Source organism: Aplidium turbinatum, chromosome 4 (assembly GCF_918807975.1).
Source record: "Aplidium turbinatum chromosome 4, kaAplTurb1.1, whole genome shotgun sequence".
Taxonomy (NCBI): Eukaryota; Metazoa; Chordata; class Ascidiacea; order Aplousobranchia; family Polyclinidae; genus Aplidium; species Aplidium turbinatum.
The window spans coordinates 45657660-45685553 of NC_137475.1; the positions used below are offsets into that span (position 1 = coordinate 45657660).

The 27894-nt window shown below is 39.4% G+C and overlaps 3 protein-coding genes across 3 annotated transcripts in view; 2 read left to right on the forward strand and 1 right to left on the reverse strand.

Moving 5' to 3' along the window:
• The window catches only part of LOC145769256 (uncharacterized), a 195889-nt gene that overhangs the window by 118447 nt on the left and 49548 nt on the right, over positions 1–27894 (forward strand). The gene's annotated exons all lie outside the window — the stretch shown is intronic.
• LOC145769255 (uncharacterized) overlaps positions 1–27894 on the reverse strand; it is a 196861-nt gene that overhangs the window by 85263 nt on the left and 83704 nt on the right. The gene's annotated exons all lie outside the window — the stretch shown is intronic.
• LOC145768277 (uncharacterized) overlaps positions 1–27894 on the forward strand; it is a 63324-nt gene that overhangs the window by 3045 nt on the left and 32385 nt on the right. Inside the window, exons 3-5 of the mRNA XM_082579756.1 lie at positions 1528–1684; positions 22196–22371; positions 26266–26338. Coding sequence (XP_082435882.1) covers positions 1528–1684; positions 22196–22371; positions 26266–26338 — 406 coding nt within the window. The remainder of the gene's footprint in view (positions 1–1527; positions 1685–22195; positions 22372–26265; positions 26339–27894) is intronic.

Sequence of the window (27894 nt, forward strand, 5' to 3'; positions counted from 1 at the left end):
TATTCATCCAAACTGCTATGCAACTTCGATAGAACGTGAATCCAAAAACCCCCTCAGCACCTTATTGAAAAACCATGTAGGGTAGTTGTTCGCAATAAAACAAGACCGTAAACGATTGACTTCAACATTAAAATTATCAAAATTAGAGCAAATATCTTGTGCTCGCTTGAGCAGGCATTTAATTAATCTAGATTTGTAGGTTGAAGGACATACAGCATTAAAATTGAGAAGGAGGTTGGTATTGGTTGGTTTTCGCCAAACTCAAGTGTCGAATTTGTTTTTATTAATTTTAATTTCGACATCGAGAAAGGGAATGGTCTGGTTGGCTTTTTCTACCGTGAAAGTTATATTAGGATGTTGCGAGTTGAGAATGTTGAGAAACTGCATACAAGAATTATCATCATTAAATATAGCAAAAACGTCGTCAACATAACGTAGGTACAATTAAGGATGGCAGTTCACATCAGTTTCAGAAAAAATCTTTTGTTCAATATGTGCCAAAAAGAAATTAGCAAGCGTTGGACCCAGAGGCGAGCCCATTGCCACACCATCAATTTGTTTATATAATTTGTCTTTGTATAAAAACATACCTTCGGTGGCTACGTGCAACAGTTTTATAAAAATTTCTTTTTTGATAGGTGGTTGGTTGGGTTGATCTTGCGAAAAAATTCAATTGGCGATAACGTTTATAGTTTCTTTTAAAGGAACATTGGTGAATAATGACTTTACATCGAAACTAAGCTATGCTATGCATCGAAGCCATGCAACTGGCAACTACATTGCAAAATTTATTGGTACTCAGTTAAAAATTATTGTGCAAATATGCCAGAGCTATTTGTAGTAAGTTAGTACACAGTACACTGTTATACTGTAAGTGCTTTGGACGACAACAGACCAAAGTTCGGTTGATTGAAATCTTTTATGATCGCTTGCCGCAGTTAACAAATAGTGCTAGATATTCAAAGTCCTACTAATTATGTCGCAAAAATACTTTTGATCTTACTACGGTACCAGCTCAACACAAATGAGGATATAAACAATGTAAAGCACAATCAAGTCAAAAGCAATTCACTAACTACATTAACTAATGTGCACAGTGAAATTCAAAAGGATTACTTACTGCAACGAGACAATTTAAAAAGAATTTTTCCTCTAAACTCACGTCTTCCGTCCAGCGGTTCAAATTTCAAAAGAGTAGATTTACGATTAACACTAACGTTGTTCACACACGAGTAAGACATTGGAATTACTGGAGCGTGACGAACTTTTTTAAATAAATAGAAAAGGGGAAAATCGAGGTTAAGTTTAAGTTGTTCGTAACATTAAGTAGGCTATACAAAACTAAGATTCTCACAGTTAATAGAATAAAGCTATTAGATTTCACATTAAATTTTTTTTTCGTTTTCAATAACTAAGTCTAATAGGATATTTCACGTAAACAGCTCATTGACTAGGTGTCTCATGATTGAATGCCACGATGCTGGTACAGCAATGTTATTGACTCTGATTGTTGTGCGTGGTTTGCAGGAATTTAACGAAGACTTGGGTATAAAACGACGAGATGGATCTGATATCGATTGTGGTCACGTGAAAAACTTTGCTCAAACATTAGGGTTTGAAGATGAGGAAATAAAGCAACACAACAATCTGTGCAAAGGCGAAATCATTGACACCTTAAAAGAAAGTAAGAACTTTTTCTAGTAACATGAAAAGTGATGATACTTGAAAAAAAATCAAGAAAAGTGACACCCAGGAAAAACTAATGCTTAGGATTATTAATATCCAGGAAACGTAATAATTAAGAAAAATACCTGCCACTTCTCAGTGAGACAATCAGAAGACGTACTATACAGTTGGCAGGTCACGGCTTTAAAAGTCAACAAGAAATTTGTAATATTCTTTTTTGGAAACCAAATTATGGCATTAGGAAAAGGATATTTGGAGAAACTTTGTTGATGGTGTTCGTGTAGCCGACGCCGGAATGGATGATGATGATGACTATACTTAGCCAACAATAAAAAGAGTGGTAAGTCTACGCTGGAAGCGTGACAAGCGGTATCTAGAAAAGTGATGCAACCAAGAGTGGGAAACCTACGGATACAGATTATAGTGGCAATAACTGCTGACGAAATAGGTTCGGTCATTCTATCCCTTTTTAGCACAATTTGGCATATGCGGCACGTCAATGTACAGTACAGCACTGTGTCTTAAAGACACAGTGTGGTAGAGTTATCAGTAAACCACACCTTATTTGGATGCTTTAGCCATTCTTTCTAAAAGAGCTGATCTGCGTATACTTACCCAAAGGAAAACAAGATTCCCTGCCATCCTGCTAATTGCCAAGTTGCTACTTTATTTCAATAAATCAGCAGAAAACAACCAGTTAAAAACCAATAAAGTTATAAAAACATTAGAAAGCATTATTTTGTCTAATTTCATAATAACATCCAATAACACCATGAGAACAAAATAATAATTGTTTCTTTGTCTTTGGAAAATATTTGTTATATTCTGTTTGCTTTTGCCAAAACATCATGAAAAATCTTTATTACGCCTATATCACCATAACTTGAGATTTGTATTACTAAGATTAGTTTAAAATAATTTGTCCTATTTCTCATGAAAATAAGCACGTGGTTGCAAGTACTCAGCAAATTTTTTCTACCATGTGTGTAGTGAATTATTTGCATTAAAGAATTGTCTAGACTCTAAGGCAGTGGTTTTCAACCTTTTTGGTGGAACGGAACCCAATGAAACATTCCAAAAGCTCGAGGAACCCCTGTTCAATAATTTAATTGCCTTATGCAATTAAACATAGTTTCAAGGCCCTACATATATAAAAACAACCTAATTCTGGTAAAACAAAATAATCTCTAACACGTTCACGGCGATTTGACCAACCGGTGTACAAACGATTAAACTGTAAAGAACTCCTTGAAGCAAAGAAAATATGTCGACGAAATTTGGCGAGAAAGCAGAAAGTTAAAGGTAATCGCACCACAAGAAAATAACGAAAATTCGGGATCGCAGCGAACGTGTTAAAGTGTAGCAAATTTATTAATAGTGGCAAACCTAATCAATCTTTGATTATATTTAAACAATATGCACATAATAATAAAATAGACTCTCGGATTTTAATGTAAACTTGCGGAACCCCTAGACTTACTGGCGGGACCTTAGGGTTTTGCGGAACCCTGGTTGAAAACCCCTGGTCTAGAGTCTAGACTCTAGAGCAGCGGTGGGCAAGCTTTTTGGGCCACGGGCTAAATAGTTTTTAATCTTTAACAAGCGGGCCATGTGAGTCAGTGGTGCCGAAGTTAGTTGAGGATTGGGGGGGAGAATAAATCAAAATTTTATCAAATTTTAGACGATTTTGAACATTGGGGGGATGCATATTTTTATACACAATTTTAGTGGTAGCTTACTGGTATTAAGTTTATTAAATAATCACCGGACCTCGGTAAATTAGCTGCTAACAGCGCAATATACAGACAAGAAATCATGGAGATAAAAGTGCTACCAGTGCTCTTGTGAATGACTGCTGCAAAATTAAGAAACAAGCAACGAAAAATTGGTACCTCCAGCGGGATTCGAAACCTATGACCTTTCAATGAATATTTAGTTTTTCCAAAAAAGCAAAAACAACAGAAGTTATGCTTTTCTTCTTGCCCTCTCCTTTAGGCTACTAGAATCACTACACTTAGTGCACTATTGGACAAAGTCTCTAGTCAGGAGACTGAAAACGATCGATGCTACAGAAGAACATCTGCAAATTTATGATAAAATAATAACTTTCAAACACATCACAAGAACTTGTTACAACCGAACATATTGCGTCTTACGGTAGTGCGCATTCAAAACTCATTAACAATGTCATTTATGCTGATGTCATTAAGAATATTTTGGTGAATGTTGCAAACAATGCTAGCATTCAACCTTTCCTGTCCCAAAGTATTTCTCAGCCAGGTTTTCAATCAACGAAGATTGGAAAACGACTTCTCACAAGCAGCAGAGCTTACCGGGAAAAATAAGAGGATCTTAATCAGCTGTAGTATTTGAGAATAGAGAGGTTTTTCCAACTCGGACAATGCCTGGTAAGCTCTTTTAGCATCGTACAGAGATTTTGCTCCTGTTACCTTGCTGCATGAATTAATTTGATAAACCATCGATTGCTAGTCAGCTCTGGATAATTTTTGACCATTTCAGGAACTAAGAAGGTCTTGAAAATTCGTGCAAGTTATTTATTCTTTGCCGAATCGGAATTCAGGCTTTCAAACCGTTCGGTCAATTCAGAGATAACTCTGTCCATAAACTGATTGTAAAATATTTTATAATGCAGTTATGAGTGTCTGCAGTAGCTGCCATCGAGCCTCCACCCAATCTTACAGGGACTCTTCTTTGCCGTGGTGCTTGCAAAGGCGTGATAAAATTAGCAGCAAATTTTTCCAGAAGTGAAACTGCATTTTTGTAATTGTTTTTAAACTCCAAATCACGATACTTCTCTAGAGTGATTTTCAGGGTCTGAAACAGCTCTTCACAAGAGTCAATGTCAAGCTTTTCTCCTTGCAACGTGATCCTAAATAGCTCTATAAGTGCCAAAGGCTTCAAAATCAGCACAAGTCCCAAATATGTTTCTGCAGTTTCTTCATTACTGCAGTGCAGTAACCTGGTCCAACTCGTCCTTCAATGAATTAAGGTCCTTCATTGTCTAGCGTCAAATCCAAGACAATTTAGAACAGTGATCAAACATCAATAAAAGAAAAACAACACCAATTCGAGATGCTTGCAAACAACTAAATCGAAGGACAACTTCATAGCAATTTTTTTTCTGAATTATTGGGAGGGATGCTGCCAAAATATTGGGGGAGATAGGATAGAAGGGGGTGAATTGGCCAGGGGGTGAATTGGCCATTTTTATGTCATTTCTAGTAAAGGTTTCATCTAGATTGATTTCAGCAACGGTTTGAATTTTTACATATTCAAGGACCACTATGTTGCCAACATTACTACGTAGCCACATGTCATAAATGTGTTTTGTCAGGGATTAGAACGTCTTCAGAAAGTTAAGGTAAAAAAGTTACAATTTGAGTGACTTTGTCCAGGATCGTTTAGAAGTAAGTTTTATTGAAATTTGGATTGCCTTTCTACAATTTACAGCAAGACTGGTTTCTAACAGAAAATAAAGTAAGACAGCCGTACTTTATTCACCGTTTATGAAAACTTGGTATTTGGCACCAAAGAAGTATGGGGGGTGAATTGGCCAACAAAAATAAAAATTGAAATCTTGCTAACAATTTGGATGCACGTGAAGAGAGGGGCGTTCTTCCCGGCTATCAGCACAAGGCTGAGCACTCGCTAGTACAGCGAGCAGCTGCGATTCGCTAACCATAACGGTGTAGCTTCCACGCAAGCCATTCAGACTTTCCAATCAACGATATGTTTCTCGGCAGCCGATTTGTAGCAAGAATTGACAGCGATAGACACCGTGTTTCGCCCATGTGTTAAACTGTTTTATTTGCATCAACAGCGCACGGGTACAAATAATTGACACGGCGAGAGAGCACAAACAAACATAGCCAGGTCAAAGACTTTCAGAAACCGGCCTGCCACACCCCGCGGCGGCGGGGAGCGGCGTGATTTATGGGGTGACGATGCACCCGGAGGGTTAAGTCCACCAGCTTAGGTCGCGAGGGCCAGGCTGGGGAGTCGAGGTACCTGTGGAGGGAGAGTGTGGATCGAAAAACTATATGGCCCGTCCGCAAATTTAGAATGGCGGAGCGGGCCAGGGAGACAGGCTCTTTCTGCATAGCCCAGAAAGAAGCCCTGCGACGAACCGGGCGACCCGTCGTGTGTGGACGCTGGAACCGGCAGTAATTGACCGCCGGGCAGCGCCCACGTCTCCTTCACGCGTCCTCGCGCAGGTACTTTGACTCTTATACCCGGTCTGCCAGTAGGCAGAGCGGATAAAATTGGGGTCTCCCACGAGGAAGAGAGTCGAACCATTTAAGGATAATTTGGCTCTCGTGGCAGACGAATAATCAATAAAAATGTGGAGCAGAGGCTCGATGAATCAATATACCGTAATCAAAAAAAAAAATATATATATATAGGTGGGAGTGTAATTAATACTCACTGGAGAAGAGTAAGCTTTCATTCGGCGAGCACGGATGTGCACTGGCCAGACGTTGAGGCAGGTTCGCCCAGCTGGGTCGGGGAGGCTAGCGATCGAAACCAGAGGCACTGATAGACTGCATTACTGGTAAAAATAGAAAATTGGGGTAGAACTTTTGAGGCTGCATCGAGTTGATCAGGGGATCGTGTTGATCAATGCATTGAAAGCGGAGCGATGTTGATCCGAGCGGGCAAGAACAGCGTTACAAGGCGAAAGCAGCGTATGACAGTTCGAAACAATTGATTGATTAGTAGCCTACATAGTGAATCTAGTGATGATTGAAATTGCTTAATTGTTATTAAACCAGTCTCAAGTCACAATGTACATGAGGTATTTTATTTCCTTCCTTTTTACTTTAGAATGGTTGTTTTTGAAGAGACTGGAGTATCATATAAAAGAAATGGCGCAGGTTTATAGAAATAAGGTGATGACATAAGGTGATCAATTTTAAGCCGGCTGGGCTTGTCAGTATCGCACCACTAATTCTGCCACAATGATATTCGACCACCGCTTTACCAGTCAGTTTAACTCTTATCTTTGTGGAAACAAAGAAAGAGCCAACAAAACCAGCAGAACTGACTGGTAAAGCGGTGGTCGAATATCATTGTGGCAGAATTAGTGGTGCGATACTGACGAGCCCAGCCTCATGGGCGAAACACGGTGTCTATCACTGTCAATTCTTGCTACAAATCGGCTGCCGAGAAACATATCGTTGATTGGAAAGTCTGAATGGCTTGCGTGGAAGCTACACCGTTATGGTTAGCGAATCGCAGCTGCTCGCTGTACTAGCGAGTGCTCAGCCTTGTGCTGATAGCCGGGAAGAACGCCCCTCTCTTCACATGTCCTCTGCCCTGGCGCCTGCTGGTTTTGTTGGCTCTTTCTTTGTTTCCACAAAGATAAGAGTTAAACTGACTGGTAAAGCGGTGGTCGAATATCATTGTGGCAGAATTAGTGGTGCGATACTGACGAGCCCAGCCTCATGGGCGAAACACGGTGTCTATCGCTGTCAATTCTTGCTACAAATCGGCTGCCGAGAAACAAATTTGGATGCACGCTCTGCCATCGCTTTCGGGCAGCTTAGGCGTTGTGACAGTCTGAGGTTCGGCACTCCAGATCCTACCCCGTGCCAGCTAGCCAGTTACTTGAATAAGGACCCCCCCCTGAAGGTGCCCGTTCTCGACCGTGCCCAACAGGCGAAAGCTTGTGGGGCCGCGTCCCGGCGGCTACCCGTCGTCTAAATGTACGTTGGTCCGCACGCCCGGATGGCGGTCTCGAGTTGACCGCGGGGAGCTCCAAAATCACCCCTCCCCTAAGAAAAAAAGTGGTTCCGACCCTCCACCAACACAATGACTTGTGGTGGAGGAGACAGTGGGAATCCAAACCTGACCAAGGCAAGACGGTCAGTGCCCACTGTCTGTCCGGATTTTTGAATTCTTGGACTCGGCGACCGGAGCTCCTGGATCACGCGAACCGTGCATTTGCTTATAAAGCCCGCCTAAACCTACTTCCCTTGAAATCAAAACCAAGCCATGGCCACCCATATAAACCTGCCATATGTCGCGCGTGTGGGAAAGTGGAAGAGACTCTCCCTCATATATTGAACCACTGCCCTACCGTGATGCCTGCTGTCACGGAACGACACAATTCAGTATTGTGGGAGATCGTGAAGCATGTACCTGCCGAATGGCAACCCTTGCTTACCATAGATAGTACGGTTCCACAACACGTGGAAGCGGGCGGTGCTGATCTGCGCCCTGACATTGTCCTGCAACGCCCTGACGGTGTCACGGTTGTATGTGACGTCACTTGCCCGTTCGACTACGGCGCGGATTCCCTTCGAAAAGCCGCCGACAGGAAACACGACAAGTACGGCGAGTTATGTGTAAACATATTGGAAGACAGGAAGCGCCCTTGCAGGGACGTCCTGTCACTTCCGTTCGTCGTAGGCTCCCTCGGGAGCTATGCTCCGTTGAGCTCTCGGGCTTTGGCGGCCTTGGGTGTTCCTGCTCGTGGGGTAGCAGAGGTGGCTAGAAAAGTGGCCTCCCTCTCAATCGAAGGTTCCCTCCGTGTCTGGAAAGCTTGGAACGCCGGGCTCACTCGTGGAGGGGCTACGTCATAGAAAAGACGATTCCAGCGATCAGAAGCTCAATTCCCCAACAGCAGAAGCTCTGCAGTAAGCATCCGAGCGCGCAAGACAGCAAACCTCAAAACCCGCCAGTAATTGTGTGACGTCATAGTATGTTAAATCCATTGTTTCATTATCAATTTACCTGTAAACAATTGTCGTTTCATCAGCATGCTGCAGCTCAATGAAGAATACAATCATCATCAATAAAATAAAATAGCAATATATGAATTAAGTATATATTGCATATCGTGAATGGACTCATATCATCATCAATGACGTAATATCATTAACAACACTGGATCTGTATTTTCATATTTCAATATTTTAGATTATCACACACTACCTTCTCCCGATATGCTGCTCTTTCCCGCTCGGATCAACCTCGCGTTGCTTTTAACTCATTGATAAACATGATTTCCCGATCAACTCGATGCAACCTCCAAAGTTTCATCCCACTATTCTATATTTTTCCTGGTAAAGTAGCCTAGTCATATCTACGCTTCGATCGCTAGTCCCCCCGACCCATCTGGGCGAACCTGCCTCAACGTCTGGCCAGTGCACATCCGTGCTCGTTGGTTCAACGTCAACACTTTTTCGGTAGGTAAAGCATACAATATATTCCCACTTACCATCTTTTTTTTTACACCAATTAATTGAGCCTTTGCTCCAGATTTTATATAATTTTCGTCTCCCACGAGTATTCAAATCGTCCTTGTAGCTATAAGCTTCTCTTCCTTGTGGGAGACCCCAAAGTTTATCCGCTCTGCCTACGGGCAGACCGGGTATAGGAGTCAAACGTACCTGTGTTACGGTCACGTGATGGAGACGTGGGCGCTGCCTGGCTTTATAAAACTTCTGTCGCCCGGCCCGTCGTGAGCTGACCTTTTTGCGTTTGCAGAAAGCAAATCCCGTCTCCCTGGCCCGTTCCGCCATTCTAACTTTTGCGGACGAGTCGCACAAAAATCTCGATCCACACTTTCCTTTCACAGGTACCTAGACTCCCCAGCCTGGCCCCCGCGACCTAAGCTGGTGGACTTCCCTTCCGGGTGCATCGCCACCCCATAATCACGCCGCTCCCCGCCTCCACGGGGCGTGGCAGGCCGGTTCTTTAAAGTCTCTGACCTGGCTATGTTTATTGTGTTCTTCTCGCCGTGTGAATTATTTTGTACTCGTGCGTCGTTGACCAAAATAAAACAGTTCATCATCATTTTGATATTGTTTGTAGTATTCGGTATTTATATGGCTGTAAAAAAATGTTGTTTTTTTGTCGTTTTTAAAAAAATGGCCAGATCACCCCCTACGCAGCCATAAGTGCTTAGGCTGCCAGTGAGCGATAACATGAAAGCAAGAAGATAATAACTAGTTCAACAAAAGTTTTATAGTTTAAGTATAAGCAATTCTATAACATATCTATGTTTAGACATGCCAAGAACGTACAGAACCAAGCATAAATATCAGCAATATGATAAGAAAAGTCTTGAGGGTGCAATATCAGCAATCAAGGCAGGCGATCAAACGCCAAGTTCAGCAGCAAGAGTATTTGGAATTCCTAGAAAAACATTAGTAAATAGAATGCGTAGGCCAAATGTTTCATGTCCAGGTGGGTCTACCGTGTTCACTTCACATCAAGAACAGCAAATTGTAAGCAGGCTGCAATATCTAGAAAACCGTGGATTTCCCTTAACAGTTGATGGTCTTCTTCAACTTGCCTACGAATATGCTGTAAAATTAAATCGAAAAAACAAACTGAATGCAAAGCTCCCTCTCAACTGGATAAGCAACAAAAAGTGTTCCAGAGATTGGGGGTTTTCTTTTAAACGACGACATCCCACTCTTAGCATAAGGACACCGGAAGGTTTAAGCATTTCTCGTGCAAAGGCTTTTAACAGGCAACGGGTTGCATCATTTTTTGACCAGCTTAAACACATCTACGAAGGAAATCATCTCATTGATTTTCCCCAGCTCATATATAACATAGATGAGACTGGATTATCGACAGCTCCGAACAATGCCAGAAGAGTTATTGCTACTAAAGGAGCTCGTGTAGTCCAGTCTATTCAAGTTGGAGAAAGAGGGACGCTTACAACAATTATACCTGCAATCAGTGCTTCTGGAGAATGTTTGTCGCCTTTTGTAATACTAAAAGGAAAGAAACCTTCTGATGAGATACGGTAGTGGAAGGGTTGTCAAAGAAAGACATCACAGTGGCGTCAACTAAAAGCGGCTACATCGATTCGCAAGTATTCTTGGAATTTTTACACCACTTTCAAAAATACCGAACAAAAATTTATGGAAAGAAGTGCATTCTGGTTTTGGATGGTCACACTTCTCATTTGACAATTGAGGCCATAACGTACGCCATTCCTCACAATATAGAACTAGTTTGCTTGCCACCACATAGTTCACACCGCCTGCAACCTTTAGACACCCATTTCAATAAGTCTTTAAAATCTGTCTGGTCGAATTCAGTTGCTGAGTTTCTTCGCATTAGTTCTAGTTCTTCGCTGACAAGACTCGATTTCTTTGAGTTGTTCATTTCAGTTTGGGAAGAGATGAAGCAAAAACGTGGCCTCATTGTCAATTCTTTTGCTCATTGCGGCCTTTATCCTCTCAACAAGCAAGTTGTGCACGACAAAGAGTTTTCTAAATCCGAATCTTTTGTGTCCATTGATCAAACCTCACCTTCAACAAGTTTTAAAAAGGATGACTCATCTTCTTCGATCAACCACCCACACCATCTTATTCGGTCAATCTTTAAAAGTCCTCAAAAGAAAGCTAACCTTACACACACAAAACCACACATTGCGTCAGGACTCAAGAAACTTCAAACAATGGACAAAACCTTCAAAGTTAAGTTAAGTTTCCATCGTACAACACAACCAACAGCAATGCCATTTCCATTGCCATCAACGTGCGTTGGTGAAAACATAAACAGTTTTGAAAAAATAAAACCACAAAAGAAAAAAAGCTGTTTATGCTGCGTGTGTGGAGATGATTATTATGCAGCAAGTTCTACAAAAGAAGACTGGCTCAAGTGTCCACACTGTCAGCTTTGGGCAGGCGAGATTTGTTTTGGCATCGATTGTTGTTACAATTGCGAAGACGATTAAGGTTGGAGAGTCTGGTGATGCTCCCGTAGATCGTTTTGCTGTGTTATATTTTGTTTGTTACTTGTTTGGTTTCCATTGCGACATTTTATCGCTTTTAGAGTTTGTATGACATTTAAATAATTTAAGGTAACACATTGCAAATTTTTGTTAAATTAGGCAAAACAGTTTGTACTTTGTCAAGTCGATAAAATACGTAGGCCAATTCACCCCCAAAAGTATTTTGGTGGCTGATTTGTTTGTAGAACTTTATCCAACGAGTTTAATTCCAAATCACGTTGCTGTTGGTCATAGTACCATATAGTTTGAAAGACAAATGTATTTTTTATTTTTTTTTGAAAATTGCAGCTAAATAATTTGCAGGTGTGCATTTTTAGCCATGATATATTGAAAATATGGCCAATTCACCCCCTTCTACCCTATATCCCCCCCATTCCCCCTACTTCGGCACCACTGATGTGAGTAGAGTATATGAAATGGATAGGAGTTTATTAACAACATTATTTACATTTATTTATCAAAGTTTTGTTTATTACCGTACTTCATCTTCATCTTTATCACTTTACCCTTGTGCAGTGGCGGCTCGTGTGAAGGTGCTGGGGTGCTGCAGCACCACCTACTTTTTGCTTTGTTTTCCCGTTATAAGACATGTAGCAAACGTCGTGATTTTTCATTGTTTTTATAAATTTGGTTACATTTGTTTACCTTTCCAAACCTTTTCACTTTGTTAATTGAAAACACCTTGTAGGGAAACTACCTTTTTCTCACATAACTGCTGTAATGACGCTAAGCTTGGAGCAAAAATGAAAATTGCTCCAAGGCTTCAACGTCATAAAAGAAAACAAACAAAATAAAAGTTATGTGACAATAACGTAGTTTGGCTGTTTTAGAATGAGAACGTAGGACGATTTTGGTGCTGGGTTTAGGACAGCGCCTAGCGTTGCCAGTTCAGCATTTTTCCCGCAGAACTGGACTAGCTTGTTTTAGCAGTTGTGTTGTTTCGTGTAGTTTCATTCCATTTTCGCCAACAATTTTGTTTATATTTTGCTTGAATTTGTCATATTTGGGGCTACTTTTGGGCTTGCTTCATCACTTGTGACGATTGGGCTGCCTTTCAACAGTAATTGGGCTGGTAATGTTAAAAACATCTGGCAATCTTGCACAATACAGTCATGTTTGAGAATTGAGGTAGGATGATTTGCAGTTTATAAAGTAGCCAAAATCTTTTTGGAAACAAAGTATTTAAGTTCAAAATATTAAGTAGGCCTAGAGCTTGCTATGATTAGTCTAGACACATTGTGGCACTCCATGAAATTACTTCGACAGTGATTTAGCCAGTTATAGATATGCATTCATTTTAGCAAACTATAAAAACTTAATTTGTCTTTGCATGATAAAGTTTAAAAGCCAAAGTTTTATCGTAAGTGTTCACCACAATTTAGAGCTAAAGATGCGCACAGAATGTTCCAAATTAAGTGTCATTTTTCAAAAATTTCTGGGGGAAGCCCTCCAGATGCCCCGCCGTATTACTCGCCTTCGGCAAAAACGCGGCCGGGCTGCGCCCGTCCACAGCACCACCACTTTCACAGCTCACCAGCCGCCACTGCCTTTGTGCAATCCTTCTTGTAACACAAAATGTGAAAATCGCACCTTCCCAGTTGTTGTTACCAGTTGCTGGTTGTTTGCCTATTTGTGAAAATAAAGCTGAAAATTTAAATTAATTCAAAACTCCCTTGAAAACGTTCTATTTCACTGAACATTATGACTGAAAGTACCATATTGTTTATCAGCATTGTCATGTAGGCTACAGCGCCAGGAGCATATAGCCAGAGGTGGGCAGTAGCGCGCTACTTTTGTAGCGGCGCTACTAGTGGCGTTACTTTTTTGGTAAAAATAGCGGTAGCGGCGCTACTTTTTAGTTTAGGTAGCGGCTGCAGTAGCGGCGCTATTTTTATTCCAAAGTAGCGGTAGCGGGAGAAGCGCTATTTTTTTTTCAGTCGCACTCCCGCTACCCGCTACTTTTTAATTTAAATTGAAAAAATGCTTGTTTTTTTTGCAATACTGGCGTGGTCAAGCAGCTATATAATCGGCTTGGTTGCAAAGTTTCGGTCTTTTCTAGCTGACGTCAACTTCTTCGGCGAATATCTCCGTGTGATGAAGCCTATCTGCCACGCTTTAGACATTCTCCAGGGCGAGTCCGAGGCATATTACGGAGTCTTGCTTCCAACCATCACAATTTGCGAGAAGAAGTTGACCGAGATCAGTGATCTTGTGACCTGTGAAGAGTTGAAAGTGAAAGTCCTTGAAGGTGAAGAAACGATTCAACAAGTGCTTCAACAACATGAAATGCGTTATGGCATCATGTCTTCATCCCTCCTTCAAGACGTCGTGGCTACAATTTCTGCACTACGTTTCCACGGATGATGCTGATGCACTGCGAGAAAAAGTCAAGACAGATGTAATTCGACTGTTGTGGGAGACATCAAGCCAGGTTGATATCGAGAAGAGTGACACCAACACCAGTCATGACTCCGAGGCAGTGACGTTCGGTGGCTTAAACCATTGGGAAAGCAACTTGTAAATATGCTGCAGCAAGGTAGTAGGCCTAGGCACGAAGGGCGTAACCGTCGGGCGAAGCCCGAAGGCGTGTTGCCGAAGGCAACACTTCCAGCGGGGGGTCTGGGGGGCCTCCCCCAGAAATTTTTGAAAAACACTTCCAATTTGGTGAGCTCTGAGAGCATTTTCAAAACAAATCAAACATAAAAATCTGTCAAATTGTGCTTCGCCTATGTCGTGATCATTAGGGTGGGCCGTTTTTGACTTTTTTTCGAAATTCAAAACGGCTAGTCATAAAAAGTGGCACATGCATGAAAAAATTACGTGTGCAAAATTTCATCAGTTTGGGGGTGCATCTTCTGCCCCCGCAGGGGGGTCAAACTTTCAATTTTTTGAAAAAAAAAGGGGAAATTTTACTTTTCGTTTTAACATAAGTTTTTTTATAATTTTTCTACTGGCTAGTTATAAATTGTAAGTGGGATGTACCCAGCACTTTCCTATGTAATGGCATGTTCGAAGCTTAAGGTTTACTGCCCCCGCATCGACGACCAAAATGCTGAATTTTCACCAATTTGAGATGCTATTTTGTCATTGCTCAATAAACAAATTTGTCGCAAAAGGGCGAGATGGTGTTAACGCTGTACGCTCATTTTTCATTTATGTTTTGTCCATTAACTTTGCAGGATGATACGAATGAGGTACGAACATCAGTAGGCTACATATTTATGATAAAGAGTTACAAAAAAAATGAATAACCTTTTGAAGTCAAATTTTAGAGGTGGGCCTAAATTTCAGTAAAATTTGGACCAAATGAAAGAATCTGCAAAGTAAAAATATTTGAAATCGGTTGTTGTAGCCTAAGTGTTCCAATTTTCTGCAATGTACTTGCCGCAGGAAAATCGTGTCCCTGTTACAGAACATCAGTTCCTTCTTGATCAAACAACAACTCGCATAATGGTGATTGATAAACATGATAAATCGGCCACAAAATCTAATTTTAAACGTTTTCTGAGGAGAGTCGCATGATCAGAACAATTCCGTTCTTTACGTAAAGACCCAGGAGCAGGCACTAGTAGCGCTTTGGTTAAAACACCTTTAACTTATTCAAGCTCAGAAACTTTGTCATCCAATGAAGAACGCTGCGAAGATTTTGATTATCAACCCAGTTTTGCCTCGGAAAACCCCAGAAAAAACAAGGTTACTTCCAGTTTAGTAATATTTGCTGAATCATGCGATCGTACTGGTATTTCAGATAGGTCTGCAGCACTTATTGCTTCATTATTTCTACAAGATGCGGGAGTTGTAACGGATAACGAATCTCAATCAGTCATAGATAAAAGCTAAGTCAGAAGAGCGAGAAAAAAAAGAGATTTACAACTCAAATGGAAAGTAGGCCTATCATGTGCATAAATTGCAAAGCATATATTTTGATGGCCGAAAAGATTAAGCGACTTCGAAAACATTTCGCAGTTGAAGAACACATTACTTTACTTGAGGAGCCAAGTTCTCATTTCATTGGTCATTTTACTGCAGCCAACTGATCTAATGTGTCAATAGCTACCGGGATTCTTGGATATCTTGGATCCAATAAAATTAGCTACGATAATGTAATGGCAATTGGATGCGATGGAACCGCAATAAACACAGGTCAAAAAAGGCATCGTGATAAAGCTCCTGGAAGATCATTTCCAAAAACTACTTCAATGGTTAATATGCCTACTCCATAGTAATGAATTGCCTCTTAGACATCTTCTAAAAGATATGGCAATACTAGCAGTCAGCAAACCTGATAGCTTCACTGGGCCCATTATAAAGCAGCTAGACACCGTCACACAACTAGATGTTGTAAAATATAAAGCAGTTCCTGCACCAGAGATTGAAATTGATGAAAATGACCTCAGCACTGACCAAAAATATCTTCTACACATGCACAGAGCAGTGACAATTGGAGATATATCAATTCATTTCGCATCTTGGAGTCCAGGTATGATGAACCACTCAAGATGGTTGCACACAGCCAATAGAATTCTACGTTTATATGTTGCATCTAACGCGTCAGCTGTATTGGTGGAACGTGTGGACTATATTATGAATGTGTATATTTCAGTATAGTTTGCCATTATTAAGGAAAGCAACTTCACTAATGGCCAAAAACATTTCTTAAAAATTCTACACTCTGCTCAGAAGCTATCGAATAAACCCCAATATCCTCAACAAAGTAATATAGAGGAATGCGTTTTATGCCCATCCTGAAAACATTTTTAAATGTTTGTAAATGACAAATTTGTGTAAACAAAATCATGATAACAATTCACGTGGAACTGTACAGTACATTGGAACCTGCAGATCATATTGCTTTTATTCTGAAGTAAATTATAGGTTGCGTTTCATAGCTGCAACTGATCAAACGTAGGCTACTATTGCTTTTAGTTCAAGCAAGACTACGTCTTGTTTACATTACATTTACATTGCATTACATTGCTACATTAGTTTGTCAGTTTGTATCATCCTGCAAAAGTGGACAGAATATAAATGAAAAATGAGCGTACAGCGTTAACACCATCTCGCCCTTTTGCGACAAGTTTGTTTATTGAGCAATGACAAAATAGCATCTCAAATTGGTGAAAATTCAGCATTTTGGTCGTCGATGCGGGGGCAGTAAACCTTAAGCCTCGAACATGCCTTTACATAGGAAATTTCTGGGTACATCCCACTTACAATTTATAACTAGCCAGTAGAAAAATTATAAAAAATTATGTTAAAACGGAAAGTGAAATTTCCCCTTTTTTTTTCAAAAAATTGAAAGTTTGACCCCCCTGCGGGGGCAGAAGATGCACCCCCAAACTGATGAAATTTTGCACACGTAATTTTTTCATGCATGTGCCACTTTTTATGACTAGCCGTTTTAGAATTTCGAAAAAAAGTCAAAAACGGCCCACCCTAGTGATCATACATCCTTTTAATGTTTAGAAGTCATGAACAATCTTAATTTTAACGTTGCAGGACCAAAATCCAGTGTTAGACATGGAATAATAGTTGTCTAAATATTTAATTCGTCATGAATGTTCATTCTGAGATATTCAGTTAGGCCTACACTACAAAAACTAACACTTAGGTCTAAACATTACAACCGCAAGCAATTTGTACAAAAAGCTGGATAAGTTTGCCTCCTGCGTATAGAAGCTTAACAAACTAAATATTGCAGCCGCACCTGAACGTTCATTGGCAAAGTAACGTTACATCAACGCTGTAAAAAGGGCAAAGGCATGACTATGAAAGCTAGTAGGCTAAAGTACAGTACATGGCGAGGAGACATCAAAAAACAGCAACAATTATTTCGGCATTATGATGCTTGTGCTGTGTACCGTGACGAGCACCATTTTGACGAGTTAGTCTAGCCGCTCTAGCGAATGTATGCATTGACGTCACTGGGAAAGCAAGACTCACCTGGTCTCACCATAACACATCTGATTGGCTAAGCAGCTGGTGACGTTTTGCAAAACGAGTGATGATTGGATAAAACGAAGGCGTTTTTTGACATTTTTGAATCTGGGTAAGCAACTTTGATAGTTGCTTACCTAGAGCCTCAGTGATTGTTTCTGACAGAAGCGTTTGCGTTAATTGGCATTTATAGGCAAGACATGCGGTTTGGTGAGGATTTAGACTACTCACAAGCGTTACGAGTAATTCTAGTCACGAATACAGTAATTTTCAAGTTAAAATAGACATGATAAAAATAATAAGAAGTTAAACCTAGAATTCAGTCATTATAGCCTACTTTGCATAGTTTTCGCTCAGGTAAGCACTGCTTTCCTTGCTTTCCCTCACCGATCGTCACTGCTCCGAGGATGTATTTTTTGGAGTGTTTGCGCCATCCCGTGAAGAGTCGGTGCAAAAGGAAGCAACAATAATTATTGTGGACGCCTTTTTTCGGACAAGCGCAAGTCCTTGAGCTTTTCTAATACCGAATTAAAACATCTGTTCATTAAATACAACACCCCCATTCCTTCCAGTGCTGCGGTGGAGAGACTTTTCTCTGTTGGAAAAGATTTGCTTAAGCGAAAACGGGCAGGACTTAATGACTCTCGTTTTGAAATGCTCGTGTTTTTAAAAGATGCGTAACAATAAATTTCCCTTAGAATGTGTTTTCTATAACGATGTTAAAATGACAGCGTAAACGAATGATAACATTCGTTTTCAAGGTCATTTTTGTGTCACTAGGGACTTGGGTGTTTCCTAGTGTAATTTTAGACAAAAGTAGCTGAAGAAGTAGCGGTAGCGCGCACTACTTTGGCCCGAGTAGCGGTAGCGGGTAGCGCGCTACTTTTGTAAATTGGTAGCGGGTAGAGGTAGCGCACGCTACTTTAGTCCAAGTAGCGGTAGCGGGTAGCGCGCTACTTTAAAAGTAGCGGGTGCCCACCTCTGCATATAGCCTACAGTTGTTTATACTCAGTGGCCAGTATTTCGATCACTGGCCAGTGAAGATCGAACACACTGGCCACTGGCCGTAGTTACTTTTAATAATGTTCTTTTAGACATTCATTTTAGACAATAATGTCTTTTCAGACATTATTTTTTAAAGAAATAAAAAAGAGTCAAAAGTCATGCAAATTTCATTTTGTGTGGAGCTACATGTACGAGGTTATTGTTTTTTTTTTTATTCACTTGCTGATTTATGCATATCAGTTTATATCCCCTGTTGATGCTTTTGTTATATCATGGGCCAATCCTATACAGTAGATGTTTGCTGGTACACTCCTTCATTTTCTTTGAATGATAAACAAAACTTTAAAAAAACAAAAAAGTGATTAAGCAAAGTTTCAACAAAGGTTTAACTGCGACGAAACAATAAACCAAATTAACAATGTATACTTGTGACTTAACAATAAACCATAGACGCTAAATAACAAAATTTCAATAAGGTAGAATGATTGTGTGTGCATTAGAAAAAATAGTAATGAATTGGGTTAAAGCAGTGCTTCCCAAACGGTGGGTCGCGAAGCTATTTCAGGTCGGTCCCGAAGCATTTCTAAATGTTACTGAATGGTAAAATTTTCTAAAAAATACCGACATTTCTATGGATCTCACAAGCCGCAGTTTGGTCCTGAACAGTGGGCTACTGCGCCTTCGCCATCGATACTCTTATCGTCACTTCATTTGTTGATTTTTCATTTGCATGAACTGTGCAGCCTGTTTTCTATCGAAAAGTTATTGCATTATCATCACGCAACAATTATGCAACAATGTAACAATTAGATGTATTGTGTCGCATTAACTATTTCAGTACGTAGGCTACGCCAGTATTAAAGATGCCATAAAAAAGATGTCATATTTCATTGTGGATTGCACAATAAAACTTGCATTAAAAGTGGGTCGCGAACTGAAAAAGGTTGGGAAACACTGGGTTAAAACATTCGTTTCCAATATCAGGCGGGCCAAATTAAATAACACAACGGGTACAAGCGGGCCAGATTAAATAACACAACCGGATTTGGCAGGCGGCTGTAGTTTGCTCATGTCTGCTCTAGAGAGTTGGCGCCGTGAAATAGAAACCTATCATGCATATGAAATGCCAGTCGGTGATCGAGACAAAGGTTGGGAATCACATGTCATATGTGAATACTGCCATGTAGGCTACTCTATAAAGTTGGTTTACAGAAGAGAAAAGAGCAAAGACTTTTGGTATCTCCGTGTCTGGAGCGAGACCGCAAACCATCTCACAGAATTACTTCTATATAGTGAACCCAAACAAACGAAGAAAAAAAAGAATGCTCTTCCCATCAAGTACCCTGACATTCCGTTTTCTTTTCCACCTGCATCCCATGACTAAATGGGATGCAGGATGTCGCTGAAATTGTGACGGTTCAAAGATAACATGGGGTAACTATTCAGAAGAACAAGGTGAAAGATTTCATCAAGTATAATGAAAGTATGAAGGAAGACTACACACGGAACCTTTGACGTGAATCTCCAAATTATCTTTTTTTAAATAAGTTATAAGTTTGATAGAGCTTCGGTAGAGAGTATGTCTTGTTGAACCATAGGCATACGAAGCCGAGTAACGTGATCAAGTTTAACATCTTCAAGTTTATTACATATAGAAACACAAAACTACGCAACAAATTAAGTATCGAACGTTTTCGACATCACAAGAAGTCGTCTTCAGGAATAATATACATACAACTTAACTACATCTGAATAAAATACGGTACAATGGTTTATTAAAGCTATAAACAGGAAAAAACAAAAACTGCACAGTGCACAGTACTTCTGACTAGCTCAAACTCAACAATAGGCTCCACGAGAATCAAAGGTAACTGCATCAAAAGGTGTTAAACAGATCACATGATATGGTAGAAAAGCAAGGTGTAAAAAAACTAATTTTAAAATGCAGAGAGCAAGAAAGACGAGCCGCGAGCATACAATTGTCTGTTCAAAAGTGGATTGTGACGTTTCATGTACAAGGCTTCCAAGATCTTAGTTTGATACTCAGACCTGCCTCTGAACATGATCTCAAATTGCTTGATAGAAACGTTATTTTGGCAGTCTGTATATGAGAAAATGTGATCTTTAATTGCGCTTTTCTCTACAGCATTCAAATTCAGGTGTTCCCCAGCTCTAGTCCATAAATGTCTTGTTGACATACCGATGTATGTCAGGCTTGCATCACGCAAACAACTGAATTTATAAACGACATTACAACATAGAGCAAACGGTGTAGGCGACTTCAGCTGGAAATATCTGCCTACTTTGAACGTTCTATATACAGGGTAAATGTCACAATCAAATTTCTTTTTGACAATTTTAGATAGATTTTTTGAAAATCTTACAGAATCTTTTCCCAAGAATGGTACATCAAAAAAGTTGCTAAAATCGTCTTCTTCGGGTTTATCTTTCGGTTTCGTATCCAAAAAAGTTTTTAATATTTTATCAAAAAAGTATGACGGGTATCCATTTAAATGTAGCATATTTTTCAACTTGTTTGTTTCATTGTGGAACAATAAGTCCGTCGAGCAAACCAAACGGGCACAAGATAAAAGACATAAGATTAATCCAGATTTCCACTTATTTGGGCAAAAAGCGTTGTAATTTAAAAATAGGCCAGTGTTGGTGGGTTTTCTCCAGATTTGTGTGTTAAACGAGTCATAATTTATTTTTACTTCAACATCTAAAAAGGCAATAGTGTCATCAGATTTTTCAACTGTAAATTTGATATTTTGATGTTGAGCATTTAAAAGGTTTATAAATTGGGAACAAGACTGATTGTTGTCAAAAACTGCAAAAATATCGTCAACGTAAGGTACATACATTTTAGGGTAAAAATCACGGAACACTTCAAACATTTTCGTTTCTAAGTGTGCTAAAAAGAAGTTGGCCAAAGTTGGACCAAGTGGAGAACCCATGGTGACGCCATCGATCTGCTTAAACAAGAGATTATTAAACATAAACATACCTTCAGTGGCCAGATTTAACAATTTTATGAAATCCTTTTTCTCAATGAGTGGTCGATGTGGTTAGTTGTCATTAAAAATGTGATCAGCAATAATATTGATGGTTTTTCGAAGCGGCACGTTAGTAAATAGCGATTGTCACATCGAATCTCACCAATTAAGTTTGAGTGCTTAAAGTGACGAAGTAAGTTTGCTGTGCATGTATAACAAGTTTGACCAAAGGCTTGCAGCACCACATCTTTAGGTAGGATATAGTAATGTAGGCTAAAAAGTTTGTGTACATTTGTCATTAATAAAATTGCCTGTTTTTGTAATTTTTTTAAAACAGACTCCGAAAAACAACATTTGTTTTCATGACTTTATTTTGACAGTAGGCTACACTCCATTCTATTGATTCAAGAAGACATAGTTCAATAGAAATTATCATTCCAAACGTTCAAACTTCGGTTCTGACTTTATAAGATAATTTTATTTGAATTTTGGCTAATTTTACTTTTTTAATGCAATAAATCCAACTATTATCATCATCATCATCATCAAAATTGGTTGATGATGATGATGATGATAATAGTTGGATTTATTGCATTAAAAAAGTAAAATTAGCCATCAAAATTCAAATAAAATTATCTTATAAAGTCAGAACCGAAGTTTGAACGTTTGGAATGATAATTTCTATTGACTAGGCGTATTAACAAATCAGAAAATAACAGTTTTAAACAAAGTACAAATTTGTGTTACACGGTGCAGGCTAATAGAAACAAACATGTTGTTTGTTCTTTAGTGCAAGAACAAGACCACAGCAATCACGATTGTTTTGCTTGTGCGATTCTTTCTCGTGGAAAAGATGATCTCATTTATGCAAGAGATGGAGGGATGCGTCTAGAGGACATAATCAGCAACGTTTCTGAGACAAAGTGTTCAACTTTATCAGGAAAACCAAAACTGTTTTTTATTGATGTAAGTTTACATCATAACTTGTTTAGTTTACAGTAGTTTCGTTATTTGATAAAGTTAGTTCCAAGTTGTTAGTTTGCAATTAGGGGAGATGTAATAAAATACTTTTTTGTTTTAACAATAATCGAAACTTTGTGAATTTGAATGATTTTAATTTGCCTAAAATGTTTCTCAATTTAAATTTTAATAGCTTACTTTGCAATTTTTTGCAAGGTCCAGCTCACTAGTCCGTTTGATTTTTTTAGTAATCAAGTGATGATTTCCACATAAAATGGATCATCAAACCGGTTGGTTGGTTGGTTGGTTCTGAATCTTTATACTCGGACTGACAAAGCCTTTGATACTGAAGGCATTAAAGGCATTAAAGGCATAAAGGCATTTGACACTAAAAGCATGAAAGAACAACAGCCCTTTGCATTTCTGTGGACCCAGAATAGGACTCCATCTTCTTTTGTTTCTTCTCCCGAACGATATCCAGAGTTCGTGAAGTCCATCTTTGCTCAAGTTTTCAAACAAGCCAATTCCAATAACGACCACATCAATGTCATAAGCCAGGATGGCTGCTTTTTGTATACTTTCATACATGAGACCATGATGAAGATGAGCAAACATTTTGGTATCGGCTTCTTCTTGGTTTGAGCTCAAATTAACTAAAGCGGGATTGTCATTATTAGTAACAGCTTTTTCATTCTTGGAAGCGTAAACGATATCATCCGGTGGCATGAATTTTTGGATGAAATTAGCTAAGAGCTAAGAATGGATGAAGTTATTTTTTATTGTCTGTATTTTGCAAAAAGTTTGGCCAGTTCTTTGAGACTCTCCCATCTCGATTAAATCTCCGCCTGCTACCATTACCCCTCTTTATACGAGCATGAGATTTGATGCTTCCGTCCTTGTAAGTGTCAAACACAACATCCGTTCGTTTGTGCTTTCTGGCATATGGCTTAATTTTCTCCACGAAGTCCTTCTGGGCATATTCACCAAAGGTATGATGTTTTGGTGTAGTAGAGTGTACTAAACATGCTCTATCTATCACCATCATGTATACATCGTCCAGTAAAGCAGGTTGTGCAGGTACAACATTCTCTAGGCAACCCATTAAATCTGCTTTCTGTGTTTGGTAAAGATCACCTCCTGAACTTAAATCTGCTGGGAATCGTTGGTTTTCATGGTTAAAAAATTCAGGCAGATTAACTTGTCGGATCTGGCATGACATAAAGAGCTTTGTAAAAAGGCTGCAGTCACCCTTCAATGTGCTGTGATTCCCTTTTCGTGTTGTCTTTTTTGAGTTAAACATTGTAAATTTGTTCCGGGAAATTGGTGAGTAGAATTTGTCTACTTCTGATGTGAAGTTTTCCAACTGATTTTTACCTTTTGTATCATAGTCTTTTAGCATATCTGTTACATTTTGCTCCATGACATTTTTCGTATTAAGAGTAAGCAGATCTGAAGTTGACTCCTCAAGCTAGGGATTGCCCATCTCTTCAATGGTTCGGGTGAGAGAAATGACGTCTTTGAGAAATGCTTTCTGTGCTGACGGTGTTGCTTCATGATGGTTTAGGGACACTTTTAGAAACACATTCATATTCCTGTATAATTCTACAGACTTCAGGGCCTGCTACCGTCCATCGTAGCAAGGCTGATTCGTGTTCTGTGATTCCAATTATCCCTCCATCTCTTTTCATAATAGCATTATTCTGTTCATGGGCTTGGTCAATAGCAATCGCAGAATATTCTCTGTTGGTCTTCTGAACCACAAACTTGCTCTGTGCGCAGTCGACGTGTTGGCTTCTGGCTTGATTCGTAAAGCTCTTGCTCACGTTTCTCAATGTCTACTTTTCAGTTCAGCTGTGTTGTGAGGGTTGTAAAGGGTTTAAGTGCTTAACTTATGTTTATGTTTAGCTATGTTTTATAAACGCTTTGTTATGATAATCTTATTAAGTAAATAAAATATGTCCATTTATATGTACGTGATTGTGCGTTGCTATTGGTAAAGGTTAACATTGTCGTTTCGGCAGCGTCAGAAAGGAAGTTTTGTGCGTTACTCTTGGCGGCTAACCAACAGTTACGCACAAAAATTCATTTCTGACGCCCGCGAAACATAATTATTTGTAATAATTGACAAACCAACAATCAGATTTTACTACAAATACCACCTCTGTTTGCTCGAAAAATTTACTCTGGTGACTTTCGAGTTGGACCCCTACTTCTGTCTCTTTTTAAATACACTGAATTTGAGGGTGAACAGTAACGAGGGACTTTGCTGAGGCTATCATTTTTTAAGTAACATATGACCACCCTTTTTTCGCTAAAAACACTAAAAAACGTTTTTTTCCCCGTTTTTGTGAAGATTTTTAATGAGAGGTACAACCTGAAATCATAAACACTGGCTAAAAATGTCACAAAACACATTTTCAAGATAGTAAGAGATGAAAAACACCTAAATTGCTCTCATAAAACAACTTTCCTACGTCAGTCCAGGACCGGAATGGCGGCCATTTTGAATTTTGACGTCACGGGCCGCCGCCTTGAATTTTCGTTTGGTTAATTAAACTTTTGAAATCTACATGGATTAAGGTACATATGTGCCAATTTTCCTGCTTGTGTCACCAAATGAAGTATTTTACGAGAAATCTAAAGTTATCTGCTTAACTATATAATATTATGTTGAGTCATCCAAAGCTGACACCAATTTAACTAACGCACGGCGCACAAACGCAGTGTTTGATCAAATGCTTTCACAAGACATTGTATAGTGTATACCTACTGGTTGCAAGTATAAACATTACTACACCTTCTTATACATTGAAACTGCACCCGTTCAGAAACATTTGCTTTGTTAGATTTGTCAGAGAAAGCAAGAAACCTACACAACAATGACAAGAAATTTCCCACGCTGCACAACACTCTCAACATCATAGGATAGCCTACTAGTGATGCAAACCACGCCGCAAGTAACGAAAATAACTGATTTTACAATAACATCTACATTGAAAATAACTGATCTACAAAATGAATTGAAAAACGGAATGCACAAGAATGAAACTGCAAAGCAGAGGAGAAAGGCACATGACATGGCGGTTAATTGCGCGAGGCAAAAAAGCGCATCACACAACAAATTATGAAAAAAACGTTTAGGAGATAATGAACTGTTTCTGTCATTGCATTTAAATCTAAACATCATGTTGCAAACAATTGGCAGCATACTTGACGAATTAGCCTACGCTACCACAGAAATTAGTTACTTTGTGCATAATAACGATCAAAGGTAACATAATTAAAAATGTGAGAGAAAAAAATGTTTTCATTTTTGAAATCAGCTCAAAAAATTGATTCAAACATCTTCGTACTTTTCTACAAAATTTTCAAACGCTGCGCAGTGCAATTAGGTTATTGTAGTGATTAAGTCAAAGTTACAAACAAAATGATTATTTAAAACATTTTTTTCAACCTTTTTTGAGTTACGGCACACTCTATGCATTAACATAATCTTGCTGAACACCAAATGAAGTTTTATAACATTGCAATTAAATAAACAACACAACAACAATTCATTCACTTTCAGTTTTGTCAATGCTATATTTCGACCTGTTTGTAGCACAAACTTGATATTCCGGCATTAATTGCACAAAGACAAAGGGGAAACTCTTCTGGTTTTGAATTTCGACTGTTGTTCCATGCAACACTAGTCAAACTAACCAATTTCTTGCAGAACATCTAACGACCTTTCACGGAACACTAGAGTTCCGGGAAAGACTGGTCGAAAATCCTTGGTTTGAAAGAGCGGCTTCGATTCGATCAAATGTCTTCCTAAAATCAGCGTGGAACGTCTTTTGATCGAAGGCAGCTATCAGTGCAGTGGATTAGTAGCTGGTGTATAATTACATTGTTATTTAGGTTATCGGTAGAAACAATAATCACATGAAGCTATCACCACATGATTTTTATTTCGCCCTGACATCTTCTCCGGGTAAGTGAAAGGATTTTTTTTGTAAGAGCTGCGTTTGGTTATTGATTAACTAAGTTGTATTTTAGATATTTCAGCTAAGCTTTTAAGGAAAGCCCCTTTGTTGCGGATTTGCGATAGACAATGCATTGAATGATTATTATATAGGCTAACAATGTGCAATGCACTAGTAACCAGGGCCTCCGAGAGAAATCATGACTAGTCGGGAAACAATACTAAAAGTGGGCCCTAAAAACATTTTTCAGCAAAAATACAAGTATCGAATTTGTACCATGCCTTGCATCATGTGTCTTAAGCCGAACTTGGCTACTTTCCTAATCGTGAAATCGAATTCCATTAAAGTTTCGATTTTAATCAGCGTATATATTTATAAGAAAAAACTTCTTTCAATATGAAAATCAACAAAAATCACTCGACTACACTTGCAGCAAAATTGCCATTGTTGCTCAATATTTTCTCTTGAAAGATTCGCAGTGAAGTTATATGATGTTCACATGCACATCTCATACATGGCTCGGGTTCCAAATAGCGACTGTCAGAACAGCGACTGTCAATAGAGCGACCACACGACAGCGATTCATTTAAAACAGCGACTGTCAATAGAGCGACTACACGACAGCGATTCATCAAAAACAGCGACTGCCACAACAGCGACCTCACTTCTTTTATTAAATCCAAGGCTTACGCGCACACGCACTCTTTCACCCCCTCCACACATACCTTCCATCCCCCACACCTCTCTACACACGTATGCACGCACAAATAGGCAAACACTGCGTAGTGAAAGATTGAAACCAAAAGGGACTTTAAAACAACATTTTATTTGGACTATCCATAGAAGTCACATGATTTAAAAAGAAATAGGCTAGTCAAGCCAAACAACAGAAAGTCGTCAAGCCTTGCAATAAAATTCAGGGTCTAGAAAAAGATTGAAACCAAAAGGGACTTTAAAACAACCAAAAGTCTTGCAATAAAAATCAAGCCACGTTTATTTCTAAATTGTGAGCAAGGGCTCGAAGGAACTGCCGCAGATCATACTGGCCTCGATTTTGCTGTACAACAGTGATTCGTGTGTTTGGGCGGATTTAGCCGCACTTGGCACTTAAAGTGTTAAGTCGCTATCATAACAGTCGCTGTTTTAATGCAGTCGGCATTTATACAATCGCTGTTTGGAATGTCGCTTACTTCATTACGTCGCTATTATGAAGTCGCCATTATGACAGTCGCTGTTTTGACAGTCGCTATCCGGCCTGGATGCCCTCATACATGGTGCCTTGGCCATTGCCGTTAAGAGGATAATTAGGTCCCGTACCAAAACGATTCTCTATCCCCAAATAAAGACACTTTCAAGAAAAATGCACCATATCCAAAGAATGCAGTAGTTTGTGCAAACTCTCTGGTGTTTGGGCAGTGTGGGCGTGTGTGCTGATGAGTTCTTGTCTGTTCGTTGTGTGGAATCCTGGAAGAATCGCTTTTGGGTCGGTGATGACATCTCCTCCTTTGACAAGTCTGCGTCACTGCATCTGCGTTGGCTCCAGTCATGTTGTGAATCGAAATTG